We start from the raw sequence: 15179 nt of genomic DNA, 5'->3' as shown, positions 1-15179 counted from the left end.
AATAAACAATCTAACCTTACACCTAAAGGAACTAGAGAAAGAAGAACAAACAAAACCCAAAGTTAGCAGAAGGAAAGAAATCATAAAGATCAGAGCAGAAATTAATGAAATAGAAACAAAGAAAACAATAGCAAAGATCAATAAAACTAAAAGTTGGTTCTTTGAGAAGATAAACAAAATGGATAAACCATTAGCCAGACTCATCAAGAAAAAGAGGGAGAGGACTCAAATCAATAAAATTAGAAATGAAAAAGGACAAGTTACAATTGACACTGCAGAATACAAATGATCATAAGAGACTACTACAAGCAACTATATGCCAATAAAATGGACAACCTGGAAGAAATGGACAACTCCTTAGAAAAGTACAACCTTCCAAGACTGATCCAAGAAGAAATAGAAAATATGAATAGACCAATCACAAGCAATTAAATTGAAACTGTGATTAAAAATCTTCCAACAAACAAAAGTCCAGGACCAGATGGCTTCAGAGGCGAATTCTAGCAAACATTTAGAGCAGAGCTGACACCTAGAGTGGAACACACCCAAACTCATTCTACAAGGCTACCACCACCCTGATACCAAAACCAGACAAAGATATCACAAAAAATGAAAATTACACAAAAAGACACATGCACCCCAATGTTCACTGCAACACTATTTACAATAGCCAGGTCACAGAAGCAACCTAAATGCCCATCGACAGATGAATGTATTAAGAAGATGTGGTACATATATACAATGGAATATTACTGAGCCATGAAGGGGAACGAAATTGGGTCATTTGTAAAGATGTGGATGGACCTAGACACTGTCATACAGAGTGAAGTAAGTTAGAAAGAGAAAAACAAATATCGTATATTAATGCATATATGTGGAAACTAGAAAAATGGTACAAATCAACCGGTTTGCAAGGCAGAAATAAAGACACAGATATAGAGAACAAACATATGGACACCAAGGGGGGAGAGTGGGTGGGGGTGGTGGTGAGATTAATTGGGAGATTGGGATTGACATATATACACTAATATGTATAAAACAGATAACTAATAAGAATCTGCTGTATAAAAATAAAATAAAATAAAATTCAAAAAAAAAAAAAAGAAAATTACAGGCCAGTATCACTGATGAACGTAGACGCAAAAATGCTCAACAAAATACTAGCAAACAGAATCCAACAACACATTAAAAGGATCATACACCATGATCAAGTGGGATTTATTCCAGGGATGCAAGGATTCTTCAATATATGCAAATCAATCAATGTCATACACAATATTAATAAATTAAAGAATAGAAACCATATGATCATCTCAATAGATGCAGAAAAAGCTTTCGACAAAATTCAACACCCATTTATGATAAAAACTCTCCAGAAAGTAGGCATAGAGGGAACTTACCACAACATAATAAAGGCCATATATGACAAACCCACAGCAAACATTATTCTCAATAGTGAAAAACTGAAAGCATTTCCTCTAAGATCAGGAACAAGGGTGTCCACTCTCACCAGTATTATTCAACATAGTTTTGGAAGTCCTAGTCATGGCAATCAGAGAAGAAAAAGAAATAAAAGGAATCCAAATTGGAAAAGAAGAAGTAAAACTGTCACTGTTTGCAGATGACATGACATGACATCAAGAATACATCTACAAATGGAACAATTCTCACAGAGCACCTGCTGAACATTAGTGGAAGAATTGGGGTACCTAAAAGGACTAGAACAATCTCCTCACAACTGGGTAGAATGAAAGAAAGAAAAAAAGAAACGAGGAGTCAATAAAGGGACCACCAACCCTGGCAGGAAGCTGAAGGTGAGGAGAGGTTCCTGCAATCAGAAAAACCCCCCACAGTGTGAAATCAGCTGGGACAGAAAGCGACCTTTGGGGGATCGAAGGAGAATACAGCACACAGTCTGTGGAAGGCAGGATGAAGAACCTATCTTGATGCCAAGACCAAGCTCAACCCAACTGCCTGCGGGCTCCAGTGCTGGACACCTCATGCCAAACGACTAGCAAGACAGGAACACAGAAAATCCTAAAGACGCCACCAGAAAACTACTAGAGCTAATCAATGAATTTGGTAAAGTTGCAGGATACAAAATAATACACAGAAATCTCTTGCATTCCTATATACTAACAATGAAAGGGCAGAAAGAAAAATTAAGGAAACAATCCCATTTACCACTGCAACAAAAAGGAATAAAATATCTAGGAATAGTAAGAAAACACAAAATACCCCAAAGAGCCAAAGCAATCTGGAGAAAGAAAAATGGAGCTGGAAGAATCAGGCTCCCTGACTTCAGATTATACTACAAAGCTGCAGTAATCAAGACAGTATGGTACTGGCACAAAAACAGAAATATAGATCAACAGAACAGGACAGAAAGCCCAGAGATTAACCCATGCACCTATGGTCACCTAATCTATGACAAAGGGGCAAAAATATACAATGCAGGAAAAGCCTCTTCAATAAGTGGAGCTGGGAAAACTGGACAGCTACATGAAAAAGAATGAATTTAGAACACTCCCTAACACCATACACAAAAAGAAACTCAAAATGGATTAAAGATCTAAATGTAAGATCGAACACTATAAAATTCTTAGGGGAAAACATAGACAGAACACTCTTTGACATAAATCACAACAACATCTTTTTTGACCCACCTCCTAGAGTAGTGAAAATTAAAACAAAAATAAATGAATGGGACCAAATTAAACTTAAAAGCTTTTGCACAGCAGAGGAAACCATAAACAAGACAAAAAGCCCTCAGAACGGGAGAAAATATTTGCAAACGAAGCAACTGACAAAAGACTAATCTCCAAAATATACAAACAACTCATACAGATAAATATCAAAAAAAAATCCAAACAACCCAATCAAAAAATGAGTGGAAGACCTAAATAGACATTTCTCCAAAAAAGATACACAGGTGGCCAACAAACACATGAAAAGATGCTCAACATCACTAACTACTAGAAAAATGCAAATCAAAACTACAATGAGTTATCACCTCACACCAGTCAGAATGGCCATCATCACAAAATCTACAAACGATAAATGCTGGAGAGGGTGTGGAGAAAAGGGAACCCTCTTACACTGTTGGTGGGAATGTAAATTGATACAGCCACTATGGAGAAAGTATGGAGGTTCCTTAAAAAACTAAAAATAGAACTAGCATATGACCCAGCAATCCCACTACTGGGCATATACCCAGAGAAAATGATAATTCGAAAAGATACATGCACCCCAATGTTTACTGCAGCACTATTTACAATAGCCAGAACATGGAAGCAACCTAAATGTCTATTGACAGAGGAATGGATAAAGAAGATGTGGTACATCTATACAATGGAATATTACTCAGCCATAAAAAGGAACGAAATTGTGTCATTTGCTGAGACATAGATGGACCTAGAGACTGTCATACAGAGTGAAATAAGTCAGAAAGAGAAAAGCAAATATCGTATATTAACGCATATATGTGGAATCTAGAAAAATGGTAAAGATGATCTTATTTGCAAAGCAGAAATAGAGACACAGACGTAGAAAACAAACATATGGATACCAAGAGGGAAAGGGGGTGGGTGAGATGAATTGGGAGACTGGAACTGACATGTATACACTATGTATAAAATAGGTAACTAATGAGAACCTACTGTATAGCACAGGGAACTCTACTCAGTGCTCTGTGGTGACCTAAATGGGAAGGAAATCCAAAAAAGAGGGGATATATGTATATGTATGGCTGATTCACTTTGCTGTAGAGCAGAAAGTGACGCAGCAGTGTAAAGCAACTATACTTCACTTTAAAAATAAAGAAATAAAAGCCACTTGCTAATAATAGAGACTAAATATGATTCTTAGAGGAGCACACATTTCAATTATGTCTGAGCAATAATTTACCTCTCTTTAAAATAAAAGTAATAGTACAAATATCAAACTAAATTAATTCAATCCATTAATATAAAGATAGGCTGTTTTTGAGATATAGGGATTTTAGAAATTAAAGGTGGAAAATACAAGGGTCTAAAATAAGCCCATCATTGCTGTAAGTCATGAGGAAGGGTGATCATTCTTAGGAAACTGTGGCATTGTACTCTTGAATGAGAAATTATATAAGTATGTATGTCCCTAATTAGTCAATTACGAGTTAAAAATAAAGCAAATCCTGATGTGTTCTTATTTAATTACCCTGAGATGCATGCTTATTGAATACCAGGTTATAAAATATATATATAAAATATAAAATATAAAATATTTAAAGCATGGTGATACCTATCAGGGAATAATGTTATATGGAACTTAGTAAGAATTTTAAAATGATTAGGTTTATCTGAACATGCTGATGAATCAATTTCCCCTATGTTCTAGGTTCTGTGAACAATATCAAATAAGTAAAACAACAGTATCTATTCTCAAAGTGTTGAAAATCTAGAAGTAAGACATAAAATAAGTTCGAGAACAAGAAAACACATGACTAGCTGCAAAAATCAGCACCGGAGCCAATAACTCAGAAATATTATGTACTGTATTCACCTAATCACCCATCCATCCATTCAACATTTGTACAGCAATAACCAGTACTAGATATTTGGTATACAAAGATAGATAAGATCAACTAATTTAAGGTAAATTCGAAATAATCTAATAAATTTTCATAAAGATTTTATTTAAATTAGACTTTAAATGAAATCGGAGATTTAAATAGACTCAAATTATGATTGGGATGAACATTTTGGTATACTATAAATGAAGGCAAATCCCTGATGATATTGGCCATCTCTTTTACTTTAACATTCATTCTATTATTCTTCGTACTTCTTCACTAACACAAACTTCCATCATGCTCCTCCTTTTCAGAATCTTTTCACTATGCCTTCTGGCCCTCGTGATCTATGATAAACTCGTCCAGAGCTTGAGTTTCTTCCCTGAACCCTCAACACCTTGCTTTACTTGAATTCCAATTCTTCCCTGAGGATATATCACCCTCTGTAGACTTTTCATCCTGGTTATTCTCTCATACCCAAAGTGTCTCAGAGTCAAGAAGCAAAGTTCTCTGCTGCTTTATCAAACATTGCTTCCCTAAAATTGTGGAAAAGAATAACTAATTTCCGTTAAGGTTCATGTTATCCTGTCTTCATAGATATTCTCTCCTAGACATTTCCTCTTCATTCCCTGAACATTTTTTCTTCATTTCTTGAGAACAACGATTCTTGATTCTATCTTTTCTCACATTCCAATTGCTGCCACCATCTTTTGTGACTTCGATCAATGTCCATGTGGATAACCTATCCAAGAACCTGGCCTCTCTTGACCAACTTATCCATTTCCAGTGCCTTTCTTTCTTTTCTTTCTTTCTTTCTTTCTTTCTCTCTCTCTTTCTTTCTTTCTCTCTCTCCCTCCCTTCCTTCCTTCCTTCCTTCCTTCCTTCCTTCCTTCCTTCCTTCCTTCCTTCCTTCTTCCTTCCTTCCTTCCTTTCTTTCTTATTTATTTATTTATTGCCGTGTTGGGTCTTCGTTTCTGTGCGAGGGCTTTCTCCAGTTGCGGCAAGAGGGGGCCACTCTTCATCACGGTGTGCGGGCCTCTCACTATCGCGGCCTCTCCCGTTGCGGAGCACAGGCTCCAGACGCGCAAGCTCAGTAGTTGTGGCTCACGGGCCTAGTTGCTCCGCGGCATGTGTGATCTTCCCAGACCAGGGCTCGAACCCGTGTCCCCTGCATTGGCAGGCAGATTCTCAACCACTGCGCCACCAGGGAAGCCCCCATCTCCGGTGTCTTTACTTTTTATTCCATCTCAGCTGCCCACTCCCACCATCATACTCTGAACCCTTCTCATCACATCACATTAACTGAAAACATTCTCCTCTGTAACCACAGCCCCTTATCTTTCCATAATTCCTGCTCAACTACTACCCTCACATCTGTTCCTTGATATCCTTGGAACTTTCAGTCCACTAACCTTTCTACTTTCCCCTGCCTATTAGTCCCCTTCTAGCTTCACTTCTCTCTTTATTCCACTTAGATTTCATGGTCTACAATTAAAATAAATGGCTTGAAAATACTCGTAACATTTTTGCCTCTCTGTTCATCCCAGACCTCAATTAATAGCTATCTTCAAATAGCTCTCCTATATCTTACACTCCATATTTTACCATTTGCACTAGTATTTAAGCATGCCCAAATCTCCCCTAACCTCAAAAACATCTTTCCTGAACCCCCTCTCTATTTTCACAGGCAAACTTGGTGGAAGAGTTGTGTACATGATTGCCACTCTAGTTTGGATTCTGACCCCTCTACCCCACCAAAACAGGTCTCTCTAAGGCTACCCATTACTTGCATATCCTAAATTCAAAGGACAGTTTTCAGCACTCAGATTATTGGTTCCATCTGGAGCATTTGACAAAGTTGAGTATTCCTTCCTTCAAAACCTCATTCTTGGATTCTGTGATATTTTACTATCTCTTTCTTCCTACTCTACCCCACCTTTCTCCAATCTTTACATCTAGGAGTTCCTGAGGACTTTCTCTTCTCACCCAAGACAATCCCACCCACTCCCATGTCTATTTCCTATAACTCTTACGTGTTCGCACAGAAATGAAATATGGAGCCAGATTTAATGAACTATAGACATGTAGGCACATATTAAGTACCCTCTATCACTAAAACTTAAGTTTCAACACATTTTCTGTAGGTCAGAAGTCCAAATGAGTTCAGGTGGATGTTCCACTTAGGGTCTCACAAGACTGAATAAAAGTTTCAGCTGGGCTAGGATATTATCTGGAGGCTCTGATGAAGAAATCTACTTCCAAGCTCATTCAAGTTGTTAGCCAAATTCAGTGCTTTGCAGTTGTAGGACTGAAGTCTCAATTTTCTAGCTAGACAGACTACTTTGCATAGATTATGCTAATTAACTACTGTCTGTACAGGAAGGGTTCTGTGTTTATGAGAGAAAGAATAAAGTTTCATTATTAATAAATCATAATGACTACATATAATATTATTAATAAATTTAATAAATTGAATAAGAAATAAAACTTGAGGGAGGAAAAGGCGAGAGGCTATTCCAGATAAGTGTAATAGGGAGATTACTATATGGTACCAAAAATGCAAGTGAAGAAAGTAATTGGGGTTATACACTAGGAAAGAATGCCATACGAACAAGTTGAGTGTATTAGAAAAGTTCAAATTATGAGAGGGATATATCATGGTAGGAAGGGTAACTGACAACATTCCAACTATTGAGTATAACTTAAGAACTGACGAAAGCAAGTAAATACTAAACCATGTGGCTATTTCAACATTTACCAGTCAGGGTTCTTATTTGAAATCATTGGAAGCTAACTCTGTCTAAGTGGAACAGCAGTTTATTAAAGGGACTTGTATGACTAGAGAACCAGGTTTATGGCTAAGCTTCTCAAGAAAAAAACCTAAAACCATACTGCAGAACTGACGTTGTGAGGAAATCTGCTACTGCTCCTACTGGACACTTCTATGCCAAGGTCTTTTCTCTCCTGTAATTATTATTTATTATTGTTCAGCACCAATACAATTTCTGTACCAGCAAATCTATTTTAGAATTACTAATGACTCGATATCAGATTCCTTCAACCTGATGAGAACATAATTTGAGTGCAGCATCTGCTTCTCTGTTCAGTCTGTGCTGAGGTTTCCTAGAGATGAATATGAGTGGAGTGTCTAGGTAACACGGCTCATGCCCTAGCTACCAGTGAAACTAGGGAAGTGAATTATACAGTTTAACTTAGGGAGGTGGGTGGGACTCAGTTGGGACTTCCCCAGACATTAGAAGGTTGCTGAAAAAAGTATGAAGAAGTGAGAAAACATAATAAATGCCCACAACAAAATATCATATGCTAAGCATACAAAACTCACCTAAAATCCATTAACTTTTCTCCCAATATATATTAGTAGAATCAGAGAATATAGCGCTGGGTAGAACCTTAGAGATCATTTGTTTTAATGCTCTCATTTTACAAACAAGAAACCTGATGCCCAAAATGATTAGATAATTTATCCAAACTGACACAACTAGTTAGTAGAAAGAACTCATGCTTTTCAACCCTTCATATATTTTCCACTGTTCACTGATCAAACTATATGCTTATCTTAATGTTAAACTTAAATTTTACCCTCAAGGAAACTCAGGGCTTAGTTCTCAGAAAGTCAGTTTGGTGATACTGGTCATTTTTCTCTCAATGTATTGATTTAATCAGTTTCTGAAAAACTAGCTATAAAACTAAATTCTATATGCAGAATTCTAATTTTCTATTATTACTCATGAAAATGAACTGTAATTAAGCTTTGAATATGTTTTAACCACAGTCTGTAAATTTTTTAACTAGATTAAAACTTTCCCTTGCCAAAAGGCTAATATTCTTGCAAGAAAAAGAAGTAATTATTCAAGAGCTATAAGAATAAATGTTTAATTATGAAAGTACCTCTCACTCATATATTATTACATCTTACAAAATTAGAGCTAAAATCACCTAAGTAATCCACAGTCACATGATTTCTCTATACAGTTAATATCAACACCTAAGCAAAGAGAACATTAACACTAGAGCACAGACAGAACACATACATTCTTTTAGTATTCTATTTTTATGACAAGACAGCTGATAGACAGAATTATGAGTCTTAACCTCACAACTGTCATACACTAGTTGTTTTTGGCACAGAAGCCAAAAACAAGCAATGAGATTTTGAGCAGGTGGAGAAAGAAAGAAGGCCAAGACAGAGCAACAATTCAACACAGGCACTAACTTTGAGAAGCATGGCAATGCAGAGAAAAAATTCTCTAAGCGCAGAAGATAAATAGTTTTGTTCAGATTTAAATGTTATGTCTTAGAAGCTATCTATTTAGCACTTTTTTCTTTCTCTGAACACTCCACAGAAATTTATTGTAATGGTTGTCAGACATATAGAAATACAGAATCAAACATAAGCCAACACATGGTCCATCGACAGATGAATGGATAAAGAAGATGTGGCACATATATACAATGGAATATTACTCAGCCATAAAAAGAAACGAAATTGAGTTATTTGTAGTGAGGTGGATGGACCTAGAGTCTGTCATACAGAGTGAAGTAAGTCAGAAAGAGAAAAACAAATACTGTATGCTAACACATATATATGGAATCAAAAAAAAAAAAATGGTTCTGAAGAATCTAGGGGCAGGACAGGAATAAAGACGCAGAGGCAGAAAATGGACTTGAGGACACAGGGAGGGGGAAGGGTAAGCTGGGACGAAGTGAGAGAGTGGCATGGGCATATATACACTGCCAAATATAAAACAGATAGCTAGTGGGAAGCAGCCGCATAGCACAGGGAGATCAGCTCGGTGCTTTGTGACCACCTAGAGGGGTGGGATAGGGAGGGCAGGAGGGAGACGCAAGAGGGAGGGGATAAGGGGGTATATGTATGTATATGTATAGCTGATTCACTTTGTTATAAAGCAGAAACTAACACACCATTGTAAAGCAATTATACTCCAATAAAGATGTTAAAAAAAAAATGAAAAAAAACCCCACCATAAGCCAACACATGTGATGTAGGTGTGGATAGAAATCATTTAGTTTGACCAGAGGAAAAAAGCGTATTATTTTGTATGGCTTCATTTCCTTTGTGAAAAGAAGATAATTAATACAGAATTGGGAACAGATATCTCAAAGCAAATAAAGAAACACAAAATACATACCTCTTGATGATACAGTCATTCTCTTCTAATATAAATCAGGTATTTCTATATACAAGGATGCATTTTCCACAGATTAACTAGTGATCACTCAAACCAAGTAATGAGAAAGTTTAAAAATCATAGCAAGAATTATAGAATATTCAATTTTATTAAAAGTTATTTCTTCCCTCTGAAATAGTGCTTGCACTATTTTTGCCTCTCCTCTGATAAACTGCTGATATCATTTAAAAAAGACATTTCCCCCAAACAGTAATTCTAAAATGTAAAATTAAAACAAGTTATCAATTTACCCAATAAAGGATAATTATTATATTAAAAACCCATAGGGATATACTATATTTATTATCACCTTTTGGTTTTTAAAGATGCTGAAATCATCTAGCTAAAATGGTATGGTTCTTTGGGAATGAAGGTCCTATAAGATCAAATGCTGCCTGGTATAAATTCAGTGAGACTCTAACCTTGCACTTATGCTTAACACATTTAAAGGCTTAAAAACAACTCTAAAATATTATACCTTTATTTTAATATATAAGTCTATTCCAAATCTGTATATTTATGTGTAAAAATGCTTCTTATTCAATTATGAGAGGAATAAATATAATTCAAAATTTATATTTCCAGCATATCACAGATTTTCTCATAATCTAAATAACTATGTGGCATAGTGTATCTCCCTGGTTTAAATAAACAGTGCAACTCTTCTGCGATTTGCAATGTCTTGCAGGACTTAGTTAAAAATATGGAGAGAGAGATGACAGACAGACAGTGAGGGGGAGACACTTGTGTGTGATCAAAACCTGGAGGAAAAAAGAGAAAAGGGAGAATAGCTCATAGTACTAAACGGAAGTATTCTCTCAGAAACACTGCAAAATCTTTGTTAAAAAAAAAAAGAAGTGGAAAGTATAACAAGGGCAGAGTTTTTTTTGAACCTTTAAAAATAATTTCATAGCAGTTCTGGAAGGATAATCAGTTATGACCTAGGCAGCAGCACAAATTCTATAAAAGCAAATAATTTCTGCAGTATATCAAATAAGATATGGGCTAGATAGCTGTTAAAGTATCACCTAGTTTTAACCTGGAAAGAAAACAATAAATTCTATAAGGAGTTCAGATGATGTCATAAGCAATCATGTAATAAATGTTTAACAAAGGAATAAATATGTAAGACATCAGGCCAGACTCTGTGAAGATAAAATAAAATACATAAAATAAATCATACATAATCTTCAAGGGCAGCTTTTATAGATGACAGAAAGTTATACGTACCTATTTAGGACTTAGAAATTTTGTAGGTATGATTACTATGCAAAAAATAGGCTGAGAAAGTTGTTGGGTTGATCATAGATTTTAAAAGTTGTGTATATTATATACCATGACATAAACTGTATTTGGGCTATTTGATCAGATACTCACAGAATGATTGTAAGAAGGTTCCAATATCACAGGTAATGACATTTTCCCTTGAAGATTCAATTTTGTTAAATAAAAAATCTTTTCCCCCACAATCTTTTCTTTTTTCATGCGATGTATACCATACAGTCTAAACCGAACTGCATAATTTCCAATCATCTCAGATTCAACATGATTAAATTTGAATGTTTCTGTGAAGACAGGGCATGGTCCTCTCTGGATGCTGGTTTTTGCTCTCTGTTTCTTTATAGGTAGAAGAACAAGGTGTACTTGCCATGAGTTGCCACCTGTCCTGTTATATGTTGGGATATCTGTGACAGCTGTCACTGTTACCAGAAGCTTCTGTTCTTGTGAGTCATAGTCAAAAGTCACATCCAGTGTGCCATATTTAGCTTCTGGCTCAGGATCAAAAGGTTTAGGAAGCTGTGAAGATGATCCTTGAGCTGACATATCCTAAGAAAAGCAAATTTAAATGTTTTCAATTTTTAACTCTATTATTTAATCTAGCATGTAAATAAGTACCTGATATTTCTTTAGAAGAATGATATGAAAACTTTTTATTTGCTATCATAAAGAAAGTAATAATAATTAACAGCCAACTACAATCAAAAGCTACTCTATGGGGACAAAGTAATGTAAGTGGTAAGTTAAACTCAAAAACTTATTATAATAAAGACATAGAATTTAATATTCACCATCACAATTTTGAGAAAGTTGGATATATGTTTTTATCATGAGAAACGAAAATATATACTTCCATGTGTATTTCTGCTCCTTTTGTAAAAAAAATTACTAAATTTTTAACATTATAAACAAAACTGACAGCTCAATATTAGGCTGGAGAGAAAGAGAACATAAATGAAAGTATAATGCTACTGAAAAATTTGGTACCATTTTCAGATTTGTTTCAAATGCCCCCATCTGTAATAGAATGTTAACACATTTAGGCTTGAAAATCAATGGAAATGTGAAATATGAAAGTATAAATACAAAGGCCTCAAAATACTTGCAGCCAAATATTTATTTTCCATAACACACACACACTACTTCAATTTTTAACCAGAATTTAAAACTACGTATTATTTTCTAATACTAATTACTGTTGAAAATGGCAGAATACATATTCCAAAAGTTCAAGAAAGTATGAAACTATATATTTTAATTGTAAGATTAAAAGAAACTGTATCTCTTTTGCCTGGAATTGTCTAAAGTTCCTGCTAGTCTAACTATCTGGAATGTAATAGGAGTTTCAGCTAGTGACTAATAGTGCCAAATTCAGGTCTCTGACTTTTCAGCTATACCACTTCACCCCTTCAAATATTTTAACAAATATTAAGTGTTTTTCATTTTAAAATGTGGGTCAATTTTATAATTTTCTGAATTTTTCTGAACTTTTATTTAATGCGTACTGTAGTAGGCACTACTACTGACTCTTAGTCTTCCCTTTTTGCATGTCTCAAAAAAACTACCTGGGTTTTAGCCAGAAACACATTGTCTGGCAAGAGACTTGACTTTGAAGTCTTCCTTACAACTGATATAGCCATGAAACTCTGCTCTAGCCAAAGGGAGAGAAACAGAGTTCTGTATGAAACATCCAGATCAGGTTTGTAGAAAAAATTACGTGCTCTTCACTCTCTATCTCTCACTCCTCCCACAAGCAGATACACAGATAGGATGTGTGGGTCAGCTTGGACCATGTGGATTAGGACAACACCCTAGGGGACAGAAGAGTGACTAAAAAGCAGGAACTGGGCCCCTGGATGATGTTGTAGAGCAAAGTCACCTACTCACCCAGGAGTACTGTTAAATGAAAGACACACAATCTTCTGTGGTTTTGTATCTGTATTTGCCATTGTACTTGTCTCCTTGTTATAGCAGCTTAACACGTACCTAACTATTGCACCTACTATGTGCCAGGACATATTTTGGGTGGGGGATGCAGCAGAGAACCAAAAAGACACAAGTCTTTGACCTTGTAGATCTTACATGTCTACCTACGATGACTCAATTTTGTATCGTGTATGGAAGAAAAGATGACAAGTGAAGAAGAATACTTTAGGAGTAAGAACAAACTCTCATAGAATAATTCAGTTTTTTATGCAATATGATTAGATCAGGGTAAAAATATTCTTACTCTGTTAAATTGACAGTTTAGAACAAAATATTTTAATGCATGCCAATTCATAATTGCTAATTAAATGATTAATTACATTAATTTATTTTTCAATTAAATATTTTCTAAAATAGTGTCATGACAGCTAAGATTTTCAAGGCAATAAAGATTTTTATATGGTCTCAGATAACTATTTCTGAATTTTGTTTCTCTTGGTGCCTCCCTATTTTTTTTTTTCCTTGGCATTTTCTTTTTCCTGGGCATTCCTTGTGAAACTGAGGGTTAAAAGGGTGGGACTTTTACAGATAAAAGCTACTATTTGCATTCTACAAACAGGTAATTAGAAAATAATCCCTCTTTTCAAGGTTCTGAGTCAAAGTTTTCAATAATCTTTAGCCAGCAACAGGTCATCAATACAGTTAATGAACTCCTTGCTGGGGAATCCTTCTGAACCCTCCTCACTCCTCTCCCAGTTCAACTGTGTAGGAAGATAGGCTCTAAAATAGCTGGATCCTGGATTAAACCAATAGGAAGGTAAGAATTTTCTATTTGATAAATAATATCTATTAAAGGAATGGTAGGAAGCAAAGTAAACTTGAAAAAACACAAGAATGAGTTTTACACTAACATAGGCTATCAGCACCTAAATATTTATGTGACATGCATTTGCTGTAGTCTGAACATATTCAGTTTCGCTGTAGAAGACAGAAAAACAAGCAGGATGGAGGAGACAATAAGAAGTGTTAACACAGCAAGCTTCTGAAATATGGGCAAAACTCACAGGTTCTGTTAATTACAGATAATAAGTAAGGAAGTAACTTGAGAGACACAGGCAGAATTCAGAAGATGTGGTAAATATATATAATAACTAAGTTAATAACTTGTAAGATATGTCAGAGACAGAATAAACAGAAAATAAGATAGAACAAATGACTATTACCTATGGAAAGGGATGGAAAGGCCAAGCTATGATCATGTCACCTCTGGGCTGACAGCTCTGTCACCCACGTGTTCTATTTAAGAAATGCAGATAAAATCTATGTCTATTTAGTAGACTAACTGCAAGTTTCACTTGTGGCCAGGAGTACTTGCCCCTGCATCTCTCCCATAAAACAAGTATGTGTTTTTGGCCACTGGCACCCTTGTTTAAATCTCAACTTTTGTCCTTGTTACCGTGCCGTAATTAGGGAATGCTGATGGAGCAGAAAGAGTAAGACTGAACATAAGGACATTATATAAACCAGGATTCACACGGTGTTTGTTGTCTTGCCTAAGGGCATCCTATCCTAAGTGTGTTTTCCTACCTTATCTTGCTCCTCTTACTTCTTGCTTTATATTTGAAATAGCTTAAAACACACATACACACATGCATGCACACACACACACAAGTGTAACCTGAGCATCTTAACTTGGTCTGTGAGTCCTCTGGGATAGCTTGCCAGGTGGTGTACTTGGAGGGTACCAATACTTCAAAGTAATTTCGCACACAATGAGTCAGGTCAAGAGGGGCAATAGAGCATAGTTGTTAAGAGCACTGTTTTTGCAGTCAGGCAGACCTGGCTTTGAATTACAGTTCTACTGTTTAAGAGCTACTTATACCTGGGCAACTTGCTTAATTCTCTGAGTCTTAATGATTTCATTTCTAAAATGGAAATAACAGCTTTCTGAAGATGAGGTTGTTAAGAGTTAGATGAGCTGACTATGTAAAGCTTATAGAAAAATTCCTGGCACAATTGGTGATAGCTATTATTGTTGTTGTCAGTTCCACAATCCAGGTTTCACTGCTTGTGTGTTGGCTATCTATATAGTTTGCAAATCTATAAAATAGTTATCTCAAATTTGCTCAGGTACAAAACATGGAGAAATATTCTTTGTGGAAAATGATGAAATGCTGCTATGTTAAATTTATAATACCAATGCAGAATTTCCTTCT

General features: G+C 35.6%; 1 protein-coding gene across 3 annotated transcripts in view; it reads right to left on the bottom strand.

The window, feature by feature from the left end:
* The window catches only part of SYT14 (synaptotagmin 14), a 273225-nt gene that overhangs the window by 60998 nt on the left and 197048 nt on the right, over window positions 1-15179 (bottom strand). For all 3 annotated transcript variants that reach the window (XM_082400110.1, XM_082400111.1, XM_082400112.1), the window contains one exon: window positions 11137-11586. In XM_082400110.1, coding sequence (XP_082256236.1) covers window positions 11137-11586 — 450 coding nt within the window. The remainder of the gene's footprint in view (window positions 1-11136; window positions 11587-15179) is intronic.

This window comes from Balaenoptera borealis, assembly GCF_965194805.1.
Source record: "Balaenoptera borealis genome assembly, chromosome: 1".
Classification (NCBI taxonomy): Eukaryota; Metazoa; Chordata; class Mammalia; order Artiodactyla; family Balaenopteridae; genus Balaenoptera; species Balaenoptera borealis.
Note: the sequence above shows the minus strand (reverse complement) of the source record. Positions and strands in the feature narration are given on the sequence as shown.